Source organism: Ischnura elegans, chromosome 12 (genome assembly GCF_921293095.1).
Source record: "Ischnura elegans chromosome 12, ioIscEleg1.1, whole genome shotgun sequence".
Lineage (NCBI taxonomy): Eukaryota > Metazoa > Arthropoda > Insecta > Odonata > Coenagrionidae > Ischnura > Ischnura elegans.
In genome coordinates this window covers 71,991,615-72,018,622 of record NC_060257.1, presented here as the reverse complement: position 1 = coordinate 72,018,622, position 27,008 = coordinate 71,991,615, and the positions used below count along the sequence as shown (strand labels likewise).

General features: G+C 37.4%; 2 protein-coding genes across 4 annotated transcripts in view; one reads left to right on the top strand and one right to left on the bottom strand.

Moving 5' to 3' along the window:
- Positions 1–27,008, top strand: part of LOC124169466 (glycerophosphocholine phosphodiesterase GPCPD1-like) — a 59,525-nt gene that overhangs the window by 7,522 nt on the left and 24,995 nt on the right. For 2 of the 3 annotated variants that reach the window (XM_046548082.1, XM_046548081.1), the window contains 5 exons: positions 146–259; positions 4,397–4,546; positions 8,025–8,218; positions 12,001–12,268; positions 18,552–18,620. In XM_046548082.1, the coding sequence (XP_046404038.1) occupies positions 146–259; positions 4,397–4,546; positions 8,025–8,218; positions 12,001–12,268; positions 18,552–18,620 (795 nt within the window). The remainder of the gene's footprint in view (positions 1–145; positions 260–4,396; positions 4,547–8,024; positions 8,219–12,000; positions 12,269–18,551; positions 18,621–27,008) is intronic. The other variant, XM_046548083.1, reaches the window with a different exon arrangement.
- LOC124169468 (piggyBac transposable element-derived protein 4-like) lies at positions 21,992–25,950 on the bottom strand. The gene is made up of 2 exons (XM_046548088.1): positions 24,352–25,950; positions 21,992–24,241 (listed from the first exon to the last, which is right to left on the bottom strand). Exon 2 carries the CDS (start codon positions 23,470–23,472, stop codon positions 22,462–22,464), a length of 1,011 nt encoding a protein of 336 aa, XP_046404044.1. The 5' UTR covers positions 23,473–24,241; positions 24,352–25,950; the 3' UTR covers positions 21,992–22,461.

Sequence of the window (27,008 nt, the reverse complement as noted above, 5' to 3'; positions counted from 1 at the left end):
TCCATATGCTGTGAAAATAATTTTATACGCGGAATTTTTATCCATTATTGCCTTAAAAATAGTTGTAATGGATTTTATTTGTTTTTCGTATTGAAATATCATATTTTATCACTCATTAGCTCAAATTTATAATTTGCAATTGCAGACCTTAAATGAAGACAGCAGTGGTGAACTAAAGAAGCAGACTCAGTTTGGGTGTCTGTACAATGAGGGCGATTTCCTTATGTTCCAAATCCATGTTACCTATTTAGAGCGAGTGGTGAGTAGTGCCTTTCATGTTTGTTGAAATAAGATAATAATCTTGGGTAATATTAGAATTACCTTTTAACCCATCAGCTTCAATTCAAAATTTGTCCGGTGTCCTCTGCAGAACCAGTTGAATGCTTTGTATAAAAATGACACCATTTGGCATAATCAAGCTCCGTGAGTCTGTCCAAGATGATATCAATTGGTATGATCCGCAGTGAATCTGTTTGTGTTGGTTAATGCAGTAAGGCCCTTGTATAACGAACCTTCATCTAGGGAAATGTAACAAAAACCTCCTTATAATGTAATCATAATCATGGTCCCAGACTCTTACCACGCATAATGAGTGGAAGAAACCTCATGTGGTGAACCTCTGCAGTTACAAAATGTCTCTTGTGGGCTCCAGTTTGAAAATCTCAGTTGGAAAATAGCCTTTAAAGGGAAATTTTTCTCCTTGCCATATTTTTGAATGCAATTTCACTTTCAAATCCCAAATTATCCTAAGAGTTTCTCTTTGTTGTGACCTATAGGCTTGCATGTAAGAGGCATTTTATATTATGGGCATACCTTATTTGTGCTACAGTCAGAATTGGTCATCCATTTTAAAAATGTACGAACAGGAATCCAATGCAGCTGCTATAATTGTGGCTAACATCTCAGTCTATGTCAACTCTTTGATTGTCCTGTGAAAGCACAATCCGCGAAGCATCCCCATTTACCAAACTTCCTCACAAAGATGTATCTATTTTCCAGTCCATTTGAATTTGTTTTTATGGAGATTTCACTCTATGGTAGCATACAGGTCAATTTTGTCTTTCATATCTTAGGACTCTGAATATCCAAACTTATCTTTCTGTTGGTGAACCATCTACACTTGAAGCTTATTCTGTAACTAAGGCATTTTGTGAGAATCACGTTATAACAAGTGATTGGTAGTGTATGGTCAGAAAGCCTATGATTAACACGTGAAAAAATATGGATATGATGTGGCCAAGATGTCCCTGCCACAGTATGCCCTCGGTAATACTAGATATATATCTCCAGAGCCCTGAGCAGATTACAGTGGAACCTCGTTAAAGCAAGTACGGGCTATAGCGACACCCCCGCTATTACGAGAGATAGCCGATGCACCGTCAATTGACCCCATAACATTCGTGTTAAAGAATTCGTTTTTACGAGACCCTTTCGGTGTTGGCTCTCGCCATAGCGAGGGTTTTACCGACGGAAGACTTTCATGAAGACTCCTTAACCTCTATAATTGCTAGCGATCTGTTAGAAATGAAGTTAACCTTTTCCCTACCGTACACGTATATATACGTGTGGACGTTTCCTGACCCGGGAGACCACGGACGTATATATACGTGTGAGAGCTTCCCGGTCAAGAAAACGAAACCCGTATAAATACGTTTTCTAGCTCTCCCCTTTTCAGGACGGTCGTGGGTTTGGGTCGCCTTTGTCTCGGGACCCAACGCTTCGGGGTTTAGGATTAACCCTCCGAATCCGGGAGCAGGTACCCGGACCCTTCGTCTTTTATAACCCCTCTCAGCGGTAAGGGACAGCGGTCATACAATTGTTTATAGAGTCAATTTTCGAAATAAATATTTGTTCATTTCTCAAGAAATATAAACTAAGAATTGAATTGTTTGTATTTTGAGCCACGTTTAGAATTTTTAAACGAAATTCTACGACAAATATTAACTTATATCTCGAGTTATGCATAAACATCAACATGGAAATTGTTGCTGCGTTAAATGCTTTGATAATGGCCTTAGAACTTCGTTTAAAATTTGACAATGCTCAGATAAAAATGAGGAATTATATTCTATGTCTGTAATTTACGTGCAAGCAACAATTATTCATTTGCTAAATACATATAAGCAATACATAAGTTGACCGCGAACCAATGCCGCAGGTATGGTCGTAAACCCGGAAAGGAGGGAGCACAACTACTCTCGGAGTCCGAGATAATGCGGAGTCCCACCGAGATAATGCGGAGTCCCACCGTGGAGGGGTCGAAAAAGGTTCAGCGAGACCCTTCTTAACGAATGCCCTCCAAAAATGCTCCGTACCACGAGAAAGAAGAGTCTCTTGGGGCTCGGTACAGCAGTCAAGCTAAGACGAAAACTCCGCGGTCTCGAAAGGGTTAATGGAGTGCTCAGTCTCAAATTTATGTGGTAAACTGTCGTTCGATAAATATAATGATGACGAAACAATGCTTTGCATGATTTTTATTCAGTGCGGCGCTTATAAACTGTTTGAATAGTTAGTCGTTATTTGAGTAATGAAATTTAGTGATGCAAAAAAACATCGCCTTTCGTCTGGATTTATGCTTACGTTTATCGGATAGATGTTTATCCGTCGCCGCACCACTCCTGTTCCTGTATATCTGTTCGCAACAGGTATATTGGCTATTACTTGCTCCACTTCCGGTAAAGCGACAATTCGCTATAGCGAGTGTTTATTAGTGCACCGTGGGGTGTCGTTATATCGAGGTTTCACTGTAGTTAACTTGACAGTCACCCATTATACTGGTGACGGCAGAAATAACGAACCTGGTAAACAATATTTATTTTGTCAGCCCCTCTACATCGAAGCATCATTAATCAATGTACGTCACCTCACTGATTGGGCACTGAGTCTTCACGAAAGATCTGCAGCATTAAGGCCAGAATATCTAGCCTGGAGGAATACTCATGTCTGCATGTCGTGCTGCTTGTTGTTGATTGGGGCCAGTGAGCTTACTGAGGCCGTGAGCCAGGCTGATTGGAGCCCTGGCACGCTAATCGACCCATTATCAGAGCTGGGCAGAGATCTTGGCACAAACTAATGCGTTTTATTGCAGTGTTGTTTGTCAACAAAAAGTAGGAATGCAAGATGTTCCACGTGTATGTTATGAATAGTCCGACCATCGCCTTAGTATTCACAACTTGTCTTAGCCACGCCACTGACTTCGAACCATTTCCTTGACATGAATATTTAATTTCAGACTTAGGTGCTCCCAAAATTGTCTCTTCACTTAGAAATTTATTTTGCTCTCCACTTCTAATTTCTTTAAGCAGAAATCATGGTCGTCAATCACTAATTCATGTTATGTAAGTGCACAGTGTTTTCAGTGAGTAGTCTCTGGCCCAAAGTCTGGAAAGTCTGGGACCGCCTGTAAGTAAATTCATCTATTTCTTGTGGTTTCAAACGATTAGAGTATTCATGTGGCCCAAATTGTTTTCATTATAAGTTTTACCATTATCAAAAAATTAGAGTATTTGAACAAATTAAACTTTCAATTTCCATAATCTTTCCACCATCTTATACCTTTTGCCTTGGCTAGTGTATTTGATTTTATTATGCCAATTAAATATTATTAAACAATAATTGGTGCTTGTTTCCAATAGATATGCACCCATGGCTGTGTGTTCTATAATAGGTAGCTACATGGTCATGGATCTGGGGTCTGCCAGGATTGGTAAGATAAGTTAAAGTGGTGTGCAATGGCAAAAACTATGTTCTATACGAAGCCCATTCGCAAGAATTGGCATTGCACAAAGTTGTATGAGAGGATGGTGGTCATAGCAGGATGCGGTGCTGTGAGCATGTGACACATGAAGCATGCTACCCGCAACTCTTGGAAACAATAAACAAAGGTCTATCGTAAAGGCAAATGGCACACAATATTACCGTGTTATTTTATCCATAAAACCAGTTATTATGGCAGTTGCATGGCCAGATAAGCTATGCACTGAAATGAAAACAATCTAAATACTGGAAAAAATCGTTTTTGTGGAATATCCGTGGCCCTGCGTGAACGTGTATCTGTGATCACGGGGCGCGGTTGCGTGCTGCGAGGCTTGGAAAGCAGGAACACGGAGCTCCCGTAAATGCTGTTCAGCTTTACGAAGGGGATTCTAATGGAAATAATTAGCCCGGTGTATCCTAGCATTCAAATGAAGTAATTCTGGTGATTTTGCGTCCGATTGTATTTTTTATAAAGATCGCGGAAAATATTGAGCAAGTCTGAAAATCATGCCCGGATAATCCGCAACACGGATATACCGCAGCCAGATCATCGGGAGTCTGCTGTATCTGTTTTCCATTGTACTTGATATTCAATTTAATTTATTACATGTACTTATTTTGTTATGAAATTTATGTTCAGGCTTACATCGTTGATTTCTACACTGGTGTTGAAGAGGACGTATGGCCAGAAGAGCCAGCATCATTTCACCCACCTATGTCGACCGAACTTCCCGAGCATGTTGGATCCTGCCACCTCCTTCCAGCAGCAATGGTGGAGAGCACTGGGAAGGTCAGTGTGATGGAAAATTGAGCTTATAAAGAAAGATACCATGCCGTAATTAGGGTTCCCACAAGTCTGGAAAGTCTTGGAAATCCAGGGAAAATGAAAGTGATGGTGGAAATTTTTGGCTGGTCTTGGGAGAATTGAGAGTGTTCCCATTACATCTGCCAACCATTGGGTATGATCCCAGCTTACTAGACGTTTTCCCCCTTTCACCACCGCTAGATCACTGCTGTGGACTAAAGGGCCATGTTATTCAAATTATGCACGGACAGTCACTTTTTTTTGTAATTATAGGTACAGTAGAGTATATTTAATGTGAACCACCTTGTTACGAAGTCCTCGTTGTTACAAAACAAATATCCTGAAAAAAATGCCAATCCGATCTATAGTAAAAGAAACATTATTACGAAATTTTAGTTACCGTATTTACTCGTGTAAACCGTGACCTTGTGAATCCCACGCACCTCCATTTTTGGACTAGCTCGTGAGGGAAAAAAACTTCCTAACGCGTTTTGGGTGCAGTCTTATATAGGAACTCGTGATTCGTTGCTAAATCAATAAATTTACGTTTCCTTGATTAATGAGGTTAAATAATGTTAGAAATGTAATTCCTGTGAAGGTTTTATAGTTACAATGCTAAACTCTGGAGAAATAAACGATAAGAATTTGAGGGAAAATGGTACGTGGCTTACATTACAATTTGGAAGATTCGTGCCAGCATTTCCGGTAAAAAAGTGTGGGGCCTCTACGGTTAAATACAATATTATGAAATTACGAACCTCAGTCTCGGTCCCAGCAGTTACAAGGAGAACTTTAGTACAAAGTTCCATGAACAAGCTAGGTCATTTAGGTGGATATACACTATGCTACGTTCTAATCATTGCGATGTGTTTAAGTGGTCCTCGTGTTCAGTGCCCAAGAGCATCAATTATGGTTCTTTCTTCTGTAGGAGATACTTCAGTACGTATGTATATCATGTAGTAAGCTTCATTCCTGTGGAATCATGGCGACCCACTCATTACTGCTCGTAAATTGGACGTACAGTAGGTCCTCTTCGTACGAACATTTGATTTATGCACTTTCAGAGATATGAACATTCGAAAAATTCAAGCGTGCCCGAAATTTCAAATTTGGTATCTTTATAGTTGGCTCATGCAACACACTGTGGCGTAGAGGAGGAATTCACGCTTTGGGCATAATCTGAACAAAGTATCATATAATCCGGTGTGAAGTCAGGAACTGTTCAGCGTTTTGTCAATTCTTCCCGCAGGTAGCGATCTTTTTCAGCTCTGGCTACGTTGCACGCCCAACTAGATCAGTTCGTCACAATCGTGAGTAAACGCACAATTGTAATGCAGTGTTGCATTCTGCAGGATATACCCTTTTCGATGCCTTGCACAGGTTTATCAACTTATGAGCGAGCCTTCGGAATGCATCTTTTTCGTATATCGAGGACTTTCTGTACCTGGTAAGATATCTACCCTTGATTACATCATACCACATTCTTTTATAGAGAAAATCGAACAAGTGTCCTTGTTTTCATATATTTGTGCGTAATTTAATTGTGTATATTATACACATGGCTCTAAAGTTCTTCTGCAGTGCAGCTACAAGTATATGAGATTGAAGAGACAAGAAATTTTGACTAAGTATGTATTTTGACTAAGTATGATTCCTGAAAGAAACATTCATACAAACTTCATTATTATGAACCTCTGGTGTTTCCATCCTGTAACTTTGTAGTTACGAGAGTCCACTGTACTTCCTTTTCTGTTAATTTGAGGTACCTCACAAACTCGTGTAAGAGGCATGCATTTTTTTCCACTGAAAAGCAGCTGAAAGTTAGGGTGTGCCTCTTATAATCCTGCCTAACTCATATCCCTGGAGAGCTGAGTGACCTTGGTGCCCAGCAAGAGGGAGGGGATTGTTCACTTGCTAGTTTTGGGGTGACGCAGGATAGCCTATAAACTTGTGATTGCTTATTGTTAAAGAAGGCTAGGATGTGTGGTGCATTTTCAGGAAACCGATCGACCGCAAGTCCAAGCACTTGTGTTTTCCACTCCCCTCTTTTTCTCACATTGAGAAACTTTGCCTCACTCTGCTGTATGCAGCTACCCTAAGCATAGCCAAGATAATGTTGTGATTATTCACATTTTTATATGCACCACAGTACCGTATATGTCTGAATATAGTCCCTCCTTTTTTTTCCAAAAATTCCTGTGGTAAAAGTGAAGGGGGGACTACCTATATTGAAACACATTTTTTTTAGCTTTTCCCGAAACTGAAGCCTCAAAATTAGGGGGAGAGGGACTATATTCGGAGAAATACGGTAAGTCAGTGTTATTCCAAAATGAACAAGGGAGAAAATAAGTGATCTTTTAGAGCAGCAGAAAAAAATTCAATTTATCAAAGCCTCTGAGGAATTTGGAAACTTCTCTGCCAGACAAAAGCATGATGTGCTTGAATAGGCAATTTATTTTGTAGTTTATTGAAGATATTTGTTGGGCCATATTGAAGATGTAAGTGCTTTCAATTCTAATGACAGTTATGATTTCTTTCAGCTTGATTTTTTTTCTGGTTTTCATGCCATATCCATGTGTTATGATTCATTTTTTGTGTTTTATGCTTGGGACAATTGTATTCAACATGTTCGTGATTCTGCTTATCATCACTCGCAGAAAAATCTGACTTGTATAATATATATGCAGTTACTAAGACCCCTACTAACAGCAACTAATGCTTGTGCATTCAGAAAATGGTGGGATAAAACAGAGTGAAAAATTAATTTGGTGGGGCTGTCAGCAGTTACCAACCAAACTTGAATTGTGGTAATGTAAGCTTTGTCTTGTTTTTAAGGAATATCAATTACTCGACTCATTCCATATTATAATTTAAAGGCTAAGGCTACTGCTGAATACATACCTTCTAGGTCTATACATGCCTGTGTAATATGCTGCATAAATTAAAGAGAATATTGCAAGCAGAAGCCTTTGGTATAGGCCAAAAGTTTGAAGTGTGGATTATTCAAAACTCCAGGGTTCAAAGTTAGGTGTGCACAATATAAGAAAAAGAGTCCCAGATTTTTTTCTTCAATTTAATCTCTTACACATTTTTAGATGGCCCACTAGTCACACAAAAACCATATGTTGAATGTTGGAAAATTGTAGATTTTGACCTGGGTGAATGTACTAATTGCTCGAGATCATTAAAATATAATTTTTACCTTTCTCGACGATCTCTTGACCTCACCAATATGTAGTTCTTAATAAATATGTGTTACAAAGTCCTAATATTGGTCATATTATTCAGGTGTTATGTATCAATTATCAGTATATGAAGAGAAATATCTATTAAATTATTTCCTTCATGAAGGGAAATATTCCATAACAATGAATTGGTCTGGAAAATTATAAATGAGCTATTAATGGGAGATGAGCCAATGAGTTTTCATATGTTTTTAATTTTTGTTGTCTTTTGTCCTCAGGTTCTTGTTCCTATTACTGATAGGCGGCATCGTCCGGTGGGACAACTCTGTCTTGAGTATGTTGTTATCCGGCCAGTTCAGAGTTTTGAGTGTGATATGGCTGCATCATATGCCAGGCATTGGAAACATACATGGAAGGGTCTTGATGTTGGTCACCGAGGAGCTGGCGTGTCCTTCAAAACACAGACCAAGCAGTGAGTTATTTGTTGTCAGAAATGGGTCTTTAATGGAAATGATCTTTTTCAGATTTGTGATCCACGTGGAGAAGCATATTCTGCATTCGTATAATCATTCATTGTATGTGAGAGAGAGGCATCTTAAGGCTTTCATTTTGACTACCACACAGGGGGCGCCGACTTATAAAAAAATATTGGGGGGGCCCATATCGGAGGTCTTGCCCCAGGAAGAGGTTAAATTGAAAGTGTGTCGCAGCACTGAAACACTACCATGATTCACACCACTTGATTCAGCAGGTTAACTAGTTAACCTGCTTAACCTTATAATTATTTTTTTCAACACTCATTGTTGAATTTATTTTAAAAGGTAACTATCGTCAAGCATGGGAAATAAAAATCACCAATACATTTTTGTGAATTCACAAAGCATAATATAACTTAATTATTTTCTTGAATTATTGAGGGGGCTCCGCCCCCCCCCCAAACGAATCTTTGAGGGGGCTCGGGCCCCCTCAGGCCCCATGGAGTCGGTGCCACTGTTACCACAGCTGAAGGATAAATGTAAATTTGTGGTGGTTGAATAACCATGATACATATTAGCCACACTGTTTTCCCCTTATATCCCATATCCCATGGAACTATTGTAATGCCAGTTTTTTTAGACACAATGGATAGTGTGGCTGTCTCCTCACAATTACTGGCTAGACAAGAAGGTAGTAATTGTTGGTAGTGAAGGGATACATTCAATTCTAGCGGAGAACAAGTTCCAATGGTATTTTCATGTCGTATTACGGGTCTTATATTATTCTGTTCCACCATTCTAATATGATATTATTTCACCCATTCTCATGCACTTAGCACAATATCTAATCTACTCTACTATGTTCCCACTCAACCGTGAAAACCTTAAAACCGTGAGTAAGCCATGAATTTAGTCAACTGTGAAAAAACCTGGAAATAGCTGTGAATTTCATCATAAAACCTTAAAAATCTCTCAAACTAGATTGTAGGACTACGATTGACTGTTGAAAAGAAAAATTGATGTTTGGATCATGTTTCAAGGCCGAGTCACTTGCAGACAGTGTCCACACATTTTATCTACACACGTGTATTCGAAGAGCAGTTATTGGTCTGTGAGCCATGGCGACAGATTGACCTTAAGCCTGTGATTGGAAGACCGGTAACCGGTAAAGTGTTGTTTAACCCTGGCAAAAAATCAGACACTTCTTCACTTCTCTGCCACCCTGCTCCTTCCATTTCCCCACTCACAACCAGGCCCTGCATTTTGCTAACGATAGGTGACGTTATAAGAGATAACCTTTTCATTGCTGCATTTGCATTCATAGTGTCTGTCGCGTTTGTTAAATTTGTAGTTAATGTGCGACCGATGATTGTTACATGATCAATATTTCTGTCTAAAATGCCTTATCCACAGACCGTGAATTTGATGACATTTAGATCATGAAAACCTGAAAAAAACCGTGAATTTTATAATTTAGTTATTGTGGGAACCCTGACTCTAGCAAAACTTAGTACTTCCATTTTTCATCCTAATAATCTCTGGGCCAATGCTTTTCTTTAGGTGGCATCACAGTTTTTCTCATGCCACCACAGGCAATAGGGTAGTTTCCTTCATCAAAGAAAACGAAAGGCATTGATTGTGATTCGTTACCCACCATTAGTGTATTCATAATATACAAATTGTTTGGTTTTAGAAATACCGGTTTAGACGAATGGCAATGGTAAATTTTATCCTTATTTGAAAAAGGCCAGATTGGCGCCCATGCGATGCCACTCCACGTGACGTCACAGGGACCTAGTTTCTACACGAGAGGATAGGAGTTTTACATCGTCTGAGATGCATGATCAATGCATGCATGAGTCACAGAGCTCAGGGAAACATCTCTTAATAATCACCTATTAAAATTGTCTAAGGTCAGAAAGTTTCCTTCGTTTGATAAGGTAGTAATTATCCATATTTAAGCCAAGCGCTACCTGCTAGCAGGGTACTCTGCTACCTGCTAGCAGCCTGCTTGTATTGGCACTCAAGCCTTGCCTCAAGGTCACCTCACAGGGTGGCAGCGGGAACCAGAATGACGTCACACAGACTTTTCCCATCATTCCTACGTAGCCGTCACGTTTTCGCGCGCTTGAAAATTTTCACTTTTCATTTAATCGTGAAAAATAGGTATTGTCATTTGAAAATCTAAAAGCGTGAAATATGTACTCCAGGAGTAATAATCTTTCGATTTAGGCAATAAAAAAATAATGGGAAACCACCCTATTTGCTTCCTCAGAACTTACATAAGTCTTAAGGCTCATATAATCCACCACCTCCTTATCGCCTTCCATTGACACCCTTTATACGTGATATTTATGCTTGTATACTAACAAGCTTTTCACAGAAATCCACCCACCCCTTCCTCTTGCGATAGACCATGGACAAGTGTATGGTATACGGGTGAATCAAAATAATACAAGGGGTTCGAGCGCATGGCTTGGGCCTTGTCCAATGACTGGGAGAATCTGGAATTATGCTCGAATTTTTAGTCCCTGGAATTTTGCAATAATTATTCATGAATTTTTGTTACAGCCTGGAATTTTAAAATCTTTAGTTTCAAATTATTTCACCCAAATTTTTGCAGTTTTAACCATTTTTTGGCCTAAATGTGTGGGTCATAATTTTAAGTTCTGTAGCTTAGTAGAATTTTTATAGTCGCATCAAAGCGTGTAATGTCAGACAAGACAACAGAATCGAAATGTATAGCAATTTTGACTCTAGTAAGATTCAAAAACATGATGAATAGAATGCCAGGCTATGTCAATGTGTGATGATGATTGTTTTTGTGGTTAATGCCACGTTCACTCAATTTGGTGGACGACCGTTTCGGGTGCATTCCAGCTCCAGTCTTCGGATCAGAATGTCCAAGCAGTTTGTTGGCTTGCATTGAATAAACATTAATGAATTATTTAAATTAGGAACAAGAAGAAAGCATTAATATGATAGAATTTAGTAGTATTGAAGTAATTTAATAGGTTCTAAAATCCTTCCTATCTATCGCAGTAATCATGTAAGATTAACCTGGAATTTTGTGAAATTTCCCTAAAAAATCTGGAATCATGCTTGAATTTTTCTGCTTTGATTGGCTGGGCATCCTGATAATAGATTTTTCTGTCTTCGCGGTAAAGGGGGGAAGGAATTACAATGTCTGCCCACCCACACCTTTCTTGACCATTGTCCCTTCAGCTGGGTTTACCTGGCTTCACCTAACCTTGACCTCCATGGGTAAAAGGGGTACTCATATGAATCCGAATTTCGGGCTTCCAGCAGTAGCAGCTTCAAGGCCCATAAATGCACTTAACTAAACACATTTGCACCCTGGAAATCGTATTTTGTGGACTGAGAGACTTTTCATACCAATCCTTTTCTGGTAAAGATGAGTTTCGAATATGCACTTTTTGCCTTTTCAGTTATTTTACTTCTGAGGGTATGCCACTTTGAAGGATGAATTTTCAAGTGCCAGGTCACATCCCTGCATACAACTACCAGTATGTACCTGGAGGGGGTAGCTTGTGAAATACAATTTCTTGTTTCAGACACTGTGAAACCCTCTTCATTTAGCTTAGATAGTGTTGAATTGTTTGGAGTCTGAATGACATTTGTAAAGAGAACATATCACTCCCACTCAAATGGTCTTTTTTCATCCTGCAATGATGCTTAGAGCCCTGAATAGTAACCCCTCCGATTCAGGTACCACTCACTAGATAATTAATAGAATCTTTGACATGTTTCTCCTTAGGTGTGCTGAAGTGCGTGAGAATACTATAGCATCATTGCTGAGGGCTGCCAGGCATGGAGCGGACATGGTGGAGTTGGATGTGCAACTGTCAAAGGACCTTGTCCCTGTGATTTACCATGATTTTAATGTTTGCATTGCCATCAGAAAGAGGAAATCTTCCCAAAGAGATGTTGAGCTTGAAAAAGGGGGACCGCTTTCAGATGGCGAGCATGATTGCTTAGTTCTGCCGGTGAAGGATTTGACGTTGGAGCAACTGCACATGCTGAAGGTGAGTTTCATAAATCAGTTTCTCTTTCTTTCTTAGTTAGAGGTGGGTATAGAAAATTGATAAATGTGTTTTTTAGGTGTATGTATTCTCTTCCGTACTGCTCATATTAATATAATTATATATTAATGCTCACTCGTAATGTTAATTACTATGGGTGCAAATTTATGGTGGTGGATGGAAGTGTACAGTAGACTCTCGTTTATGCAAACAACCTTATTCTTTAGTTCTTCTTATTATGAAGCAGGTCATTAATCCCGACCGAAAGGCCTATCCTAAGTATAGTAAAAGAAATATCATTATAAAATTATGAATTCAGTCCTGGTCCCGGCAGTTATAAAATGAACTTTATTATGAAGTTCCAGAAATATGCAATGATATTTAGGTGGATATACACTATGGTACGTTATAATAATTTGCCCTACGTTTAATTCCTCCTCATTTATGGTCAATCATGGTTCTTTCTTCCGTAGGAGATACTTCTGTATGTATGCAATATCACATAATAAGCTTCATTTGTGTGGAATCATGGCGACCCGATCATTACCGCTTGTAAATTGGACGTACAGTTAGTCCTCTTTGTACGCACATTCGATTAACGAACTTTCAGAGTTACGAACATTCGGAAAATTCAAGCATCTCCAAAATTTCAAATTTGGCACCTATGGAGTTGGGCGATGCAATGCGGTGTGGCGTAGAGGAACTCACACTTTGGGCATAATCTTAACAAAGTATCATTTAATCCGGTGTGAAGTTAGGAACTGTTCAGCGTTTCGTCCATTCTTCCTTCTTGCAGACGGTGATTTTTTTCGGCTCCAGCTGCGTCACATGCCCAGCTAGATCAGCTTGTCACAATCATGAGTTAGTGCACAATTGTGATTCAGTGATAATATGTAGGGCGTCTGCTATCCTAAATGCCTTGCATAGGTTTAGCAACTTACGAGCAAGGTCTCGGAACGCGTCTTGTTCGTATATCGAGGACTTAACTGTATTCGGTTAGATATCAACCCTGGATTGCATCTTACCACATTTTTATATTGAGAAAATCAAACGACTGTGCTTGTTTTTATATATATGCACGTAATTTAATCACGTACATGATACACTTGACTCTGAAGCTATATTGCAGTGCTACTATAGGTATGGGAGATTGATGAGACAAGATATTTTGACATATTATGTGTTTTTCGATGATTTCTAAAAGAGACATTCATATGAACTTTGTTATTACAAACCTTTGGTTTTTTGCTCCTGTGAATGTCGTAGTAAATAGAGTCTACTGTACTTGTTTATTGGCCAAGTTGTGGAATGCCACCACCTCACTGCTCAACTTCTTGGTTATTTCTTAAGGAGTTTTGTTTCAGGGATCATTGGAACTATAAATGTTTGTTTAATTGAAGCTTCTTATGCCCTGGGTGCTCACTTAGTGCACTGAAAATATTCAAAAGGCAACCTTTTTCCAGCATTTTTGGAGTAAGTCAAGTAAAATGTGGACCTTACTCCTATTTAATAAAGAAACATGGAGAAATTCAACTTTTATAAATAATAATTTAGATGGAGTATTTTTATATTTGATTTATAAAATATTATTTGATTTTTCTTGCTTTTAACTTTGGTAACATGGAACACAAGTAATCAGCAGCCAGTATAGGTATGACATTTTACATATCCCCATTATTTTGGGGGTCGTGCATTTTTGTTGATCCCCTACATTGCACTGCTTTATTAGGGTACATGTTGGGGCTTAATTATCAAAATTAATACAATGTTCCCTCTTTAATTTCATTCCACTTTTGAGTCATTTTATGTATTTATTTACACAATAATTTTGCTGAACTGCCCTCTTTGAATTGAAATGGCTTTAAGCTCTAGGAAGATTGTTTCCTTGTGAAAAGGTATTCAGCCAAGAAATCGGTGCTGCTTAATGCTGCAGCTGTAGGTTTGTCTTTGAAATCGATTTGTAGTAACAATTATTCCAAAATAAGTACAAATATAATTGATTTCACACCAGTGGGTCAATAACATTAATTGCATGGGCTTCATTTGTGTCAATCATAATTTTGGACCATTTATCTCTTGTAGTCAATTTATTTTACAGCATATCATAGCAGCAATCGCTTTGTTACTTTTGATATCCATACAATGGACCTGCTGGGATGTGTAGCTTCCATAGGTCTTTGCTTCAAGACTCAATGGTGCTTCACTCATAGGGCTCCCAGCATTGCCATTGTGAGGACAAGTTGGTAGATTACGCTTTATTATAGGGGCCTGAAAAGCCTCATTATTAGGAGATGAGTTAATTGAACTCATGAAAAAATAGTTTTTTCAATAATGAGACATTTTTGCCTATTTTGTTCAAGTTATCAACTTCAGGCATGATTTCAGACAAATGCATGTAGCTAGAAATTTAAAAATGTACGTGGAATTCTTAAGAATACAGGATGAATATGAGCTGAATTTCTGCAGTATGACGTGATTATCTTTGTGATAACTCAATAGTATTGGAACTTTTTTAGGCACTGTGCCTAAAAATATGCTAAAATCATTTAAGCCTTATCTTACCTTTAAACATAGCTTTCTTAGTGGTAATATTTCTGTTTTTAAAATGTTTTTTATGCTCAAGGTTAAGAAAAAGACTTCGCTGTTCCACAAAATAAAATATATTTGCCACCGGTTTCGATACAGTGTATCATCATCTGGCATATATTTTATTTTGTGGAACAGCGAAGTCTTTTTCTTAACCTTGTGAATCATGAAGGAGTTCCACCATGTTACGCCAACCACCATCGCATTTTATTTTTTTTTGTTACAAGTTACTTGTGTAGTTCAGTGTGTTATGTAAATCAAGCACTTTTTTGCATTCATTGCTGGTATATAAATTTTTCATCTGCTTGCTTCATCTAACTTGCTGAAGCTATGCCTAAATCGTACTTCTTATAATAACAGCAACTTTCTGAATCATGCATCCTTGATGATTGGTTTTCCTATTAGTATGGTAAAACCTCAATATGATTATTATTATTTGTTTTTTTCTCCAATTTTTGTATCGAATAGATTTTGTTTTTGTAAGTGTGTGAATCTCTATCTTCCCATAGGATATATTGCCTTTAGAAATTATTCTGTAACAATATTTGGCAATGCTTGTTTTCTTAAAAATTTTGCATGATTACCAAGTCTTCATTTTCTTTTCTGTAAATGAAAAATTCTCTTTCCTAGCCAAGAGGACTCTAGCATTCTTATATGTGTTATTGCTGTTCGTGTTGTTGATTGTTTTGGATAATTGATTTGATGGGATGCTTCAAATTCAGTTCTCTTACAATTATTTAACTCAGGTGTAGTACTCTGACCACTGCTATTTGACATTTTGCCATCAAACAGGCACCCAATCAGTGTCTTTTATGCCAATAGGGTAGTTTCCTTCATCAAAGAAAATGAAAGGCATTGATTGCGATACGTTACCCACCATTACTGTATTCATAATATACAAATTATTTCGTTTTAGAAATACCGGTTTAGACGAATGGCAATGGTCCATTTTTATCCTCATTTGAAAAGGGCCAGATTGGCGCCCATGCGATGCCACTCCACGTAATGTCACAGGGACCTAGTTTCTACACGAGAGGATAGGAGTTATACATCGTCTGAGGTTACCAATGCATGCATGAGGCGCAGAGCTCAGGGAAACATGTCTTAATAATCAGTAATCACTTATTAAAACTGGCTAAGGTCGGAAAGTTTTCTTCATTTGATAAGGTATTAATAATCCTTATTTAAGCCAAGCACTACCAGCCAGCTGGGTACTAAGCTACCCGCTAGCAGCCTGCGTCGTATCAGCGCTCAACTTGCCTCAAGGTCACCTCACACGGCGGCAGCGGGAACTAGAAATACGTCACACAGAGAGATTTCCCGGCATTCATACTTACGCCTCGCGTTTTCGCACGCTTGAAAATTTTCACTTTTCTTTTTATCGCGAAAAATAGATATCGTCATGTAAAAATCTAAAAGCATGAAATACGTACTCCAGGAGTAATAGTCTTTCGATATAGGCAATAAAAAAATAATAGGAAACCACCCTATTGTGTGCGGTGGGGTAAGGTATTGCTCATAGGAGGGGGTTGGGGATTTTGTTTACATCAGGTGATATTGTCACATCTGCATACTGTGTCTTGCTAAGAGGATGCTAGATTTCATTAAAATATGTGTTAAATTCAGTACTTGTATCACCTTTAATGAGGCCGCATAGACTTTGTGATGTAGGATACATGCAGAAGCCAGTGTTCGTAGAAGAGGGTTTGTAGCTTATTTTATTTATAATTTCGACTTATAGAACAGTATGTACCTGTCGAACAGTATGCGAAATTTTCATTTTTTTACTAAATATTGCATAAGATTGTTCATGCCAATCATTTCATCTTTATATAGTGATTTTTGAGTAACTGATACTGCTAATAATTTCAATATCATTGAGTTTATCATAAATAGTGGCACCAAATTTTCATGAAGATCAATAATGTGACAATACAGTAATATTAACTCGCTTTTAGAATTTACTCTGCTTCTCAAAAATTTGGATTTCGGGACGTCGTGGCATAAAATGTTGATCTGACCTCTTTTGCGTGAAATGCAATCATTCGCTAATCTAAAGTTAAACACAATAAAGAGTCACTGTGACTCGCAGGCAATTAACGTTTTTTCTACTATTTTCGTCTTATTTTATGAAGTCTGGAAAAATACTGTGAGGAAACGCTAGAAAGACACTTTTAGGATGTTATGCATTGGTATTAGTGGTATTCAGTGCTACCAAAATCCTTACATAATTGTGCTAAGATGTCTAGTAATTCATATGTAGGAGTAGGGATGCTCTCCTGAAAAAAGGAGTAGGTAGTAATTCCGTGAAATGGGATGAGATGTCTGTCATGCTAGTTGTTAATATGTACTACATTTTTTGTGCCCACTGTGTTCATAAACTTTGACATGGGATCTGGTGAAGCATCACGGCTCTCCTGGACCCTTGAATGCTTGCTTGGGTTGGACAAATTGTGATGTTCTTCTTGGGGAGAAATGCACATCTACCATTGCGATTTGGCCAGTTGAAGCTGATGACGTGTGGGAGAACTGAGTTTGTCCCCCTGACCAGCCCTATTTTGCAGTGCCCCGCGCCCACAGGGGTTGAAACTTAATTTCACCGTTTAGTTCTTTTTCATCCTTATGTATTGCGAAGGTTTTTAATTAATTTGGAAATTATTTGGACGTCATTGACTTATTCTGAGAATGTAATAATAATAATAATAATATTTTATTGGTCACAGAAAAGATATGAATATACATATATAGGACCCGTCAGGAAAACATAAAAAGCAAATCAAAAGTACAAAGAAACTCACAATATATTATAATACATATACATATATATTACATTAACTGCGAGGCATCCTCAAAGAATTCATCAATTGAATACTAGCAATGATCTAAAAGATATTTTTTTAATTTTGCTAAAAAGGCCAGGTCTGATTTCGTCTTTGATCGATTTAGGTAGAGAGAGCTTAGAAAAAAACTCCAACAAATGAGTGTGAAAAAGTTCATTGAAGAAAAAAAAAACAAAAATTTTGTAATTTTCTAAATGAAGATATTGTTTTATGAAAGTAAAAGATTTGTTTACTTAATTTTGAAAATTTTAAATGCATTGAGGCAATTGATTTTAATTTGTGAAAAGGAAAATTATCAGTCTTTCTTTTCTGAAACATGTGTAGAGTGATATTTAGTTGAAGAGAAATATTAGTATTTTAATGGCGTTGAATTCTTAATTTTTGGAGTGAATCAGCATATGTAATTTTTATTAATGTGGGTGATGTTTTGCTATAATTATAGGTTGAAATTTTCATGGACGAACATAACTTTAGTTCTCTATGTTGCTAAAATTATCTGGTTCAGCATTGAAAATTACAGCATGCACTATAAGTTAGCTATAAATCATGTAGTTCAGTCTCAATTATGATCATTATTATGTTGATAAACTCTTCTTTTAGGGTATCTACTGTGATTTTTGTGTCTGATTTCAAATGAGGTTTTACCATACTCATGTTTAATAAATTTTATCGGGGTTGAGCGCATTATAGTTGCCTCGAAAGATAATTAATTTTTATCATAATTTTTTTCATTTGATTAGGAAGGTAACTTCATGTGACATATTTTCAGCACAAACTCATTCCTAAAATTATATCATTCTCATCAAAAGTGGTTTTATGACATAATTGATCATTCTGGATGATTCGCTTGACCCCTGCAGGGCTATAATTTTCCTCAGTTGAGCAATGTTCTTCAATTTTTCGACCTTGACATGGAGTATCCTGATGGGGTAAGGATGAAAAGACTGTAGCCTGTGTGGTGCACATTCTTGTAAGCATGGGCTAATGGTCATTTCTATAGCATTTTCTGAAATCCTGTGTATGCTTTTAATCCTGTTCGTAACTGATGTGCACACCGAACTTATTTCATAATTGCTTGAGGTGAACTGCTATTGATGCATTTATCCCACTCTTTCATGTATCTGTGGTTTAGAGAACGCATAGTTGAAACACTTTTCCAATGTGATAATGCTATTTAATTCACTGGATATTTTACTGTAGGTGCTTCTGCCCCTTTTCACTCTAAAAACTGCCCAAGTGACTCTTAGCATTCTGCAATGGTATGTTGCTAACTTGGGTTTTGCTTGGATGGATATATTTATCAATCTTCTTGTGCTTTTGCTACTAACAGTTTAACCTGAGGTTGATCTAATGCATTTTCTCTTCGTTATTTATGAATTTGAACTATTTCTTTAAAAAATGTCTATTACATCTGTTCTTTTCCTTTCCCCTCTTTAGATAATGGTTTTAAAAGTGTAACGGATACTGTCAATATCAACTGCTATTGTCCTTAAGAACAGTTTTCCCCTCAGATTGTCATGCCATATGAAACTTAGTTGGCTCTATATTTTGTGTTTTATGCACAATATTTTTTTGTCCTTGAAATAAGTGGAGCATTTCTGTACTCTTCTATCCTTCTGAGAAGCAAAGTGTTTCTGCTATGGGAATTGAAAGTTGTCATGATTGAAGACTAAATACTTTTTGGAAGGAAAATAGCCTGAATCATGCTTTCTATGCTGCCTCTATATTTAACTGTCAGTGGTATCAAATGGACCTTGAAATCAAATGGACTTATTAAATTCTCATATAATTTTTGGTGGATAAATATAAGTTCATTACTGTGACTGAATGGGAAGTTTATGTGTCTGAGACATTTTTGTCTGTGATGTTTCTGTAAATACTGAAAGTTTTGGAAATTTGCCTCTATCTACATTCCTTGGCTCATGTTCTTTTACTGAGCGTTAAACTTTTCTGTTGAATTTAATGTCACTGCCCAGTTTAAGATTGTCAGGCTCAGGTTAATCATGCTTTCAGGCTATTGTTTAATGACTCTTTTCTTATTTTTTTCTATGGTGCCTCCTCTATTTTCTTCGCTCCTTATTTCGTTGCTCATATTGCATTTTTGTCTGTGCAGTTATGCAGAACTTCTTTTTCTGCATATTCTCGGAATGGACTTAAGTTTGCACGGCTTTGTGAAATTGAGGTTTATTCTTAAATAGGCTTTGAAATTTCTTCCCATATTGAAGCTGTCATATTCTTCAACTTATATACATTTCGTATCTTCAACCTTAGAAAGCACTCTTTGGGCTAAAAGAAATCCAATGTAGCTGTTTCCTTGGAGCTTATTTTAAATCATCCCCCAGTAAATTAACCCATTACATTCCTATTCTCATAATCAAAGAATGTAACAATATTTCCTCAATTTTCCATTTTTGCTTTGGCCTTATTAAGGTCATTCCCTAAAAAAAATACACATCCGTCTAAATTTTGCGTCACAATGTTTTTTAATTTCTAAATGGAAGGTCTAGTTGTTAATCCTTAGGTTATATTTACTCATTTTGCGTAGTTATTTTGCTACACATGTTTATGAATTTTAAATATATGCTCAGAAATACTTTGAAAAAGTTCTTTGTGATCACTTAATTAATTATTAGTAATTTTCACTGCATTCGAACTTCGACCACAGTCAATTGATTGGAATACCAGCAAAAATTGAATGTATTTGAATGATGTGAAATCTTAGAAACAATGGAGAGATCTACGGAGCAATGTGAAATAAATGTGCTTTAATTGCTTTTTGTGAATACAGTGGAACTTGTTTAGTACGTTTCTGAAGGGACCACAAAAAATGAACGTACTAACCAGGAAAACGCGCTAATGAGGAAAGTAAATAATAGCAGTCGGGGTAATTACAATCTGTGGAAAAGTCGTCATATAATTACAACTACTATCGGTAGTTCTCGTAGGATCGCCTTCCTGAACTCTTTTCACCTTTAAAATCAAGAAAATGAGTGCTACATTGAAAAAAAATATCATGTGACTAAAAATCACTATGTTTCATAGATTTCCCGAAGACAGTTGCATGAAAACGGCGTCTATGTCCCCTAATTTATCCTATTTATATTTACAGAAAGAGGACAAGTAAAGCTAAATCATTTCTTCTTTCTCACAGCATACTCGGATAATATAACACAAACCCTGGGTATATCAACTGGTTGTTTTTAAATATCATAAAAATTGGACAAAATCATATTACCCTTAAATTACGGCGACAGCCGTACACATTCGCTTCTGGAATAATACCATATCCATTGTTATATCGATCGATACATCGATTAATAACACGCAAGATTATAAGATTACGGCGCAATTACAAGAAAATTTTATATGATACAGTTGAAATTTACTTTAAAAATTTGTGTAATGTCGTCTGCTTTCGTGCCGAGATCAAGTATTTTTAAGCTAAGCTTCGCGTGGAGATCCAGAGCATCGTCTGCTCCCGCAGCAGTAGTCAAATACGCACGTACTCCATAGCATTGACGTCGAGTTTATGGAGCATGTGCAGTACTGCTTTAGATAAAGTTGGAATTGGATAAGACTCATATCTTCATCATTATAACTCGTGCAATAGCAAAAATTGCCCACTCGCAAAATTTATGCGCAGTGGGCACTCCAGAGGCAACAGAAGGTGAGGAGCTCGGGGTGGGGAAAATTGGGGCTTCTCATTGGCTGCAGTTTTGCATAGTCAGAAATTCCTGATAAAAGGCCGCATTTTATTATTCATCACGTCATAAGAATTGAGAAATGCATTTAGATAAATCACGGTCAAAGAAAGAGATGTGGAATGAATGTAAGAATGTTAATGGCTAGTAATTATAAATTAAATCATGAATTCGGAGGTTTACGACCCTTAACACTTTGACTGCGACTGTTCAGGTGCCTTATGATCCAAAAATGCGGAATTTTTTTTTCTCGCCAACAGGTTTGAAATAGGATGTAATGAACATCCAGTATCACCAAACTAAAATTTTCAATTTTTTTTCGGTATAATTGGATAATTTATTTTCCACGTCGATCGACGTGGTCCGCCGTTGACAATGGTCCGTGGTTATGCAACCCGTATTACAGAAGGTTGTAAATTTTCTAATGCATAAATACATCATCTTTAGTTGCTAAATATCGATGATTTAAACAAGTAGATAGTTAATCCGTATTTAATTACTAGCCTCGTACCATTAACTGAATATTTGAACTCGGAATCCCATCTCACGCTCTTTTTTTATCGTACATTTTGTGTACAAAACATTTTTGGACGTTCACCTTAGCTGGGGAGAATATACATTTTGATGTTGATCTTCTGCACATATTTGAGGTAAATACCGGAATTAGGTACTTTCTAAGCCTAGCCTTACATACTTACCTTGGAAACCTATCTTAGACCACGATCTTTTATGCTCTCCGCTTGAATGGTTATTCAATCGATGGTTCTTGAAGAGTGGTGGAAAAGAGTAGAGGTATATTACTATTCATGCACTCCTCTATGTTGAAAATACACTAATAAATTGGTAAAAGTTTAATTTGTAGGATAATATGTATTAATCTCGAATTAAGATTAACAATTTGCATTCTTAGCAAGTAAAATTATAAAAATAGAATGACTTTTACAAATGGTTTATCAGGTTTTATGACAATCAAAAAAATAAAACGTCAGTAAATAAACAAGAATATGATAAAAACACTCACATAAACAAACATATCTGAAACATATTCTCCAAACATGATGCACGTAATTTAATCAATCCTTCCGTGAAACTCTTTGAAGCAATTTTCCAAGCAAAGAGGAGGATTTTCTGCGCAATCAGGGCAGTAGTATATGGTTTGCTGGCATTTTCCTTTTTTTGTACATACCCAGCAGTTTTTTTGTTTTCTTCTATCCCCTTTAGTTGTCATGGGGTTGAACTTGGGAAAGTGCATCTCTAGTGGTTGGGTATTGATTTGGGAAACGATGACGTTTTCCTGAGTCCGGCCAAAACTGACGAGTTTTCCTACAATACTGAGTCTAAAACTCTGTAGACTCATTTTCTCTCCCTTTGAATACATTTTATACAGTTGAAAGCTGTTTAGTAACATTATTTGCACAATATAGAGAGCAACCTTTTTATACCAACGCAAGGTCTTTCTTGAGGTTATGTGGTAGGACAAAAGTTGATCTAACCTATCAACACCACCTATGAATTTATTATATTCCCTCACCGCTTCAGGAACCCTCCTTTCAATTTTCCTTTTGCTGACACTATTCACCAACTTTCCCGAGTGCTGTGTGCTAATCATTGTCACCTCCCTTTTGTCCTTCCATTTTAGCACACAAACCCCGTCGTCCGACCACATTTCCACCACTTCTCCTTTTTTTATTTTTTTCGCAGTAACTTCCGCGGGATTACCTATCCGGTAACTCCTCAACGTGCCAGTGCACAACATTTTATTTGCTGCTAAACTTGCAACAATGTCCACACTGGTGAAGTAGTTGTCCATAAATACACAGTGTCCTACTCCTCCATATGCCTGCAAAAGTTTATGAACAACACAGCCCGCATGTCCAAGTCCTCCCTCGGAGTTTTCCCCGGCTCCTGTATAAACTAAAATTTTTGTGACAAGACCACTGGGTTCAGCCAGCATGTATAGCTTTACACCAAACTTATGCTTTTTTCCTTTGATGTACTGCCTGAAAGACAGTCGCCCCCTCCATAAAATCATGGACTCGTCTATACTAAATTCGCGGGAAGGGTAATATATTTCATCCATTATGTCATCAAAATAATTTAACAATGGCCTTATTTTCTAAAGGCGGTCAGATGAACGTGGTTTTTGTGTCCCTTCGGCAGGTGCAAAATGCAATACACGTAAAATTATTTGAAACCTGTCCCGAGACGTGAGAGGGAAAGAAAGGGATGTTATAAAACTTGTCTTTCCGCCAGTAATCCTGAATCTGAGAAATTTTTTATCAGTCCCATGTGCAGTAGTAGCCCCAAAAACACGAAAAAACTCATCCTTTGTGACAGGTTTCCAACATCCTATGCGTGCGCGAGGAGATAGCCTCTCTTTCAAGAAACGGTCCGCGTTATTATTTGTTTCTTGAATAATTTTTTCTACTATTTGGTCTGTGAATACCAGTCAAAAAAATCCCATGGAGTGTCTCCATTTGGTTTCACTTTCAAATTCCTCTGTCTAGTGAAAGTCATTTCCGGCAATGTGGGTGTTTCCATAGACCAAGTGCGGTCAGTGCGACGCGCGTGGATAGACAAACCCGGAGTCACAGTTGAGCCATGGCTTAGGGAACTTGAGGAGCTATCACACATACCTATGATTGAATCTTCGAAAGCGTCACTATCCTCTGGATATACGCAGTCTTCGGACTTGGTGCTTCCATCATCCTCCATATCGTCGCTACTTAGAAGAAAGCTGTCATCACTGTCCCCTGAACCGGAAATATCATCTTCCAGGATCGCTTCAATTTCTTTCTCTGGTAAATTTCTATCTCTGTATCCCGAAATTGCGTTGGGTGAAGGCATTCCTACATTCGTCGACAGAATAAAATAAATTATATAAATAAAAAACAGGCTGTGTAAATTTAACAGGCAGATGTTTTGTCATCAATTTTTGAAAAATGTTTGCTTTTCTTACCAAGTATTGATGAAGAGGCATTTGAAGGACCAGCTGGAGACTCTTTGGGTATAGACACAGGATCCAACGACGGATCAGAATCTAAAACGTTAATGCAAAGAGTGAAAGAGCTAATAGTTTGTCTGAGTGTGTCCGAGCAATCTCAATGAAACTGATGAAGTAATAAAGCTATAATTACCTGGAGTTGACTGCACTTCAGGAGTAGATGATAATTTGTTTTGGGAAATCCCTATTTTTAAAAATTTTTGTTTCGATGATTCCCCTAAATATTAAATTTGTTTTTTAGCTTAGAGAAAATGAAAACTTGAGAATTAGGACTGCACAAAAACTATTAAAATGGGTAAAAACTTGCCTAGATATTGGGGAGATATTTCTGCTTGGCGTCTTCTTTTCCCCATTATGGATACCACTGACCAAATGTACTGGAGTTAAAATTGCACTGTTCGATGTCAGAACGTCTCACCTCCACGTTCACGTCTGTTCTGCGTTCTTGAATCTAAAACTTCAGGCTAATTTTCCACCGTACCGTCACTTTGTAGTACATTGCTTCTGAATTGTTACTCACCGACTAGTAGGTCAGAAGCACAGCTAATGTAGCTAAATGTTGAATCTGTCGTGTATTTTACTGATTACAAAACAGAATGTGACACCAGCAAATGTTTCCTTTAGGACGTAATGGTATCCTGTTCCAGAAATAACAATCACAGCGAATTTATACCGACATACATTCTCCGTATTCTCATCTTACCGTTTCGGGTCTGAAAATATTTTCGGCAGCATTGCTTCATCATCACGGTAGAATTTTTATAACGAAGTTTCCACTTTGTATTCATTGTGTACCGATGGGTTCTTTAGTACTCAAAACATAGCTGTCTCAACTAAATCTGAGAAAAAAACCTCCGCTAACAAAATCGACTGGTATAGCAGGATTCAACCAACAGTTACAACTGTGTGTGTGTGTATATACATATTTTTTTTTCATCTACCACAGCACCGTCGTAGAAGTAATCATTTTTAAAGCTGTGATATTAGTCTTCACACGTTAAGAAATATACTAAAGATGGCGAAAAAAAGGAGCAATGTGTCGTTGTCTCTAAGATCATCAATATTTATTATGTATGCATTAGCTTACCACGCGGTATGAACTTTTCGTAAATATAATTTAAAATTTCATAATATTTCATTTATAAAGTTAATTACGGATTTTTTAACTAAGAAATTATGTGAAACACCAATTACCTCGCAAAATTCTTATATTGAATCTCAAAAGAGAGCATTGGAAAATGATAAAAGTTACTCAAGGTAATGATAAACATAACTTTCAATGCAAGAAAGGTACCTTGAAACGGATCCGAATATATGATGGCTGGGTCATAAAAAAGAAGAATAATTAAGCACGTGTCGGTATATATAGAATTAATCCAATCAGAAGCCATTTCATACGCCAGTGTGTTAGCACGTCGATCGACGTGTTCCGCCGCTGGCAGAAGATCACGACCACGTCGATAGATGTGTTCCGCAGTGAAAGTGTTAAGAAGATACTAGAGAACGAATTGCGGGTTGCGTCACGGCAAGCAATTGAGCGTACTAACCAGGAAAGCGCAATTTTTTCAAACGTACTAACCAAATACTTTTACCTGTATTTTGTTCGGATGGTAGCGGGACCGAGAGAAATCGCCGTACTAAGGAGGAAAACGTACTAAGGAGGAACGTACTAACCAAGTTCCACTGTATTCTGCAAATGCCGCTTTCTCCCAGATGATGGGTGTTAGTACATTACTGACTTACATTTAAAGAGGATGCACCTTTCCCTCTTGACCAATTGTATACGTATTGCCTTTTTTTGTGGGATGACTTGTGCTTAAAACTGTATTATCAGGCTACATATCAAAGTGAAATTTAATGAGTGTGCGTGGAGTAGACTTGATAAAATAAAAATACTTTCTTATATCCCACACTTCATTTCAAATGTTACAACCCGGGCACAGTGCAAGCCACCCACTGAATTGTACCTCATGATAGCATGATATGCAGTAACCCAGGTCTTACCATTTGAAATGTAGTGTGGAATATAACAAATTATTTTTATTTTAACATGAAACAGTTCCACAAAGTAACGCCGGAGACTGTGTCTTACATATAGTAGACTTGTTTCAACATTTTCCAGTATCTTAATTATAAAAAAATGACCCCTGAGGAAATGCAGAGGTACAATGGTGGAATGACATTTGTGGACCTGAGAAGGTATAAACAGATTTGGTCTCATAGTTGATTTTTGAGACCACGTCACTCGTCTGCTTGAGTGTTGCAGTATACAGAAACTCAGGTTAATGTTTTTCTGAGCCATCATTTTAACATGTGTATATTCCAGATAGACATTTGTCCTCTCATTAATTCATTTCCTCTAAGATAATTATTTTACTAACTGTTCATAGTCTGCTAATTTAAAAAGTTTACTGAGATGGAAAAAGTCGCATTACAGGCATACCCCGAGTTACGTAAATCCGTACTTATGTAAGCGATATCCGTATTTCAAACGATTACGTTAATTTTCCAATGCGAGCGCGAAGAAGTAGATATTAGCTCGTACACCTATGGTAGAAAAAATATCGAATGGTTATCGAGTTTTTTACGTGCTAAAAATTACGATGTGACCC

Excerpts from the sequence above, each read along its gene's own strand:
- LOC124169468 (XM_046548088.1), bottom strand. The coding sequence starts at position 23,472 with ATGGATGAAATATATTACCCTTCCCGCGAATTTAGTATAGACGAGTCC.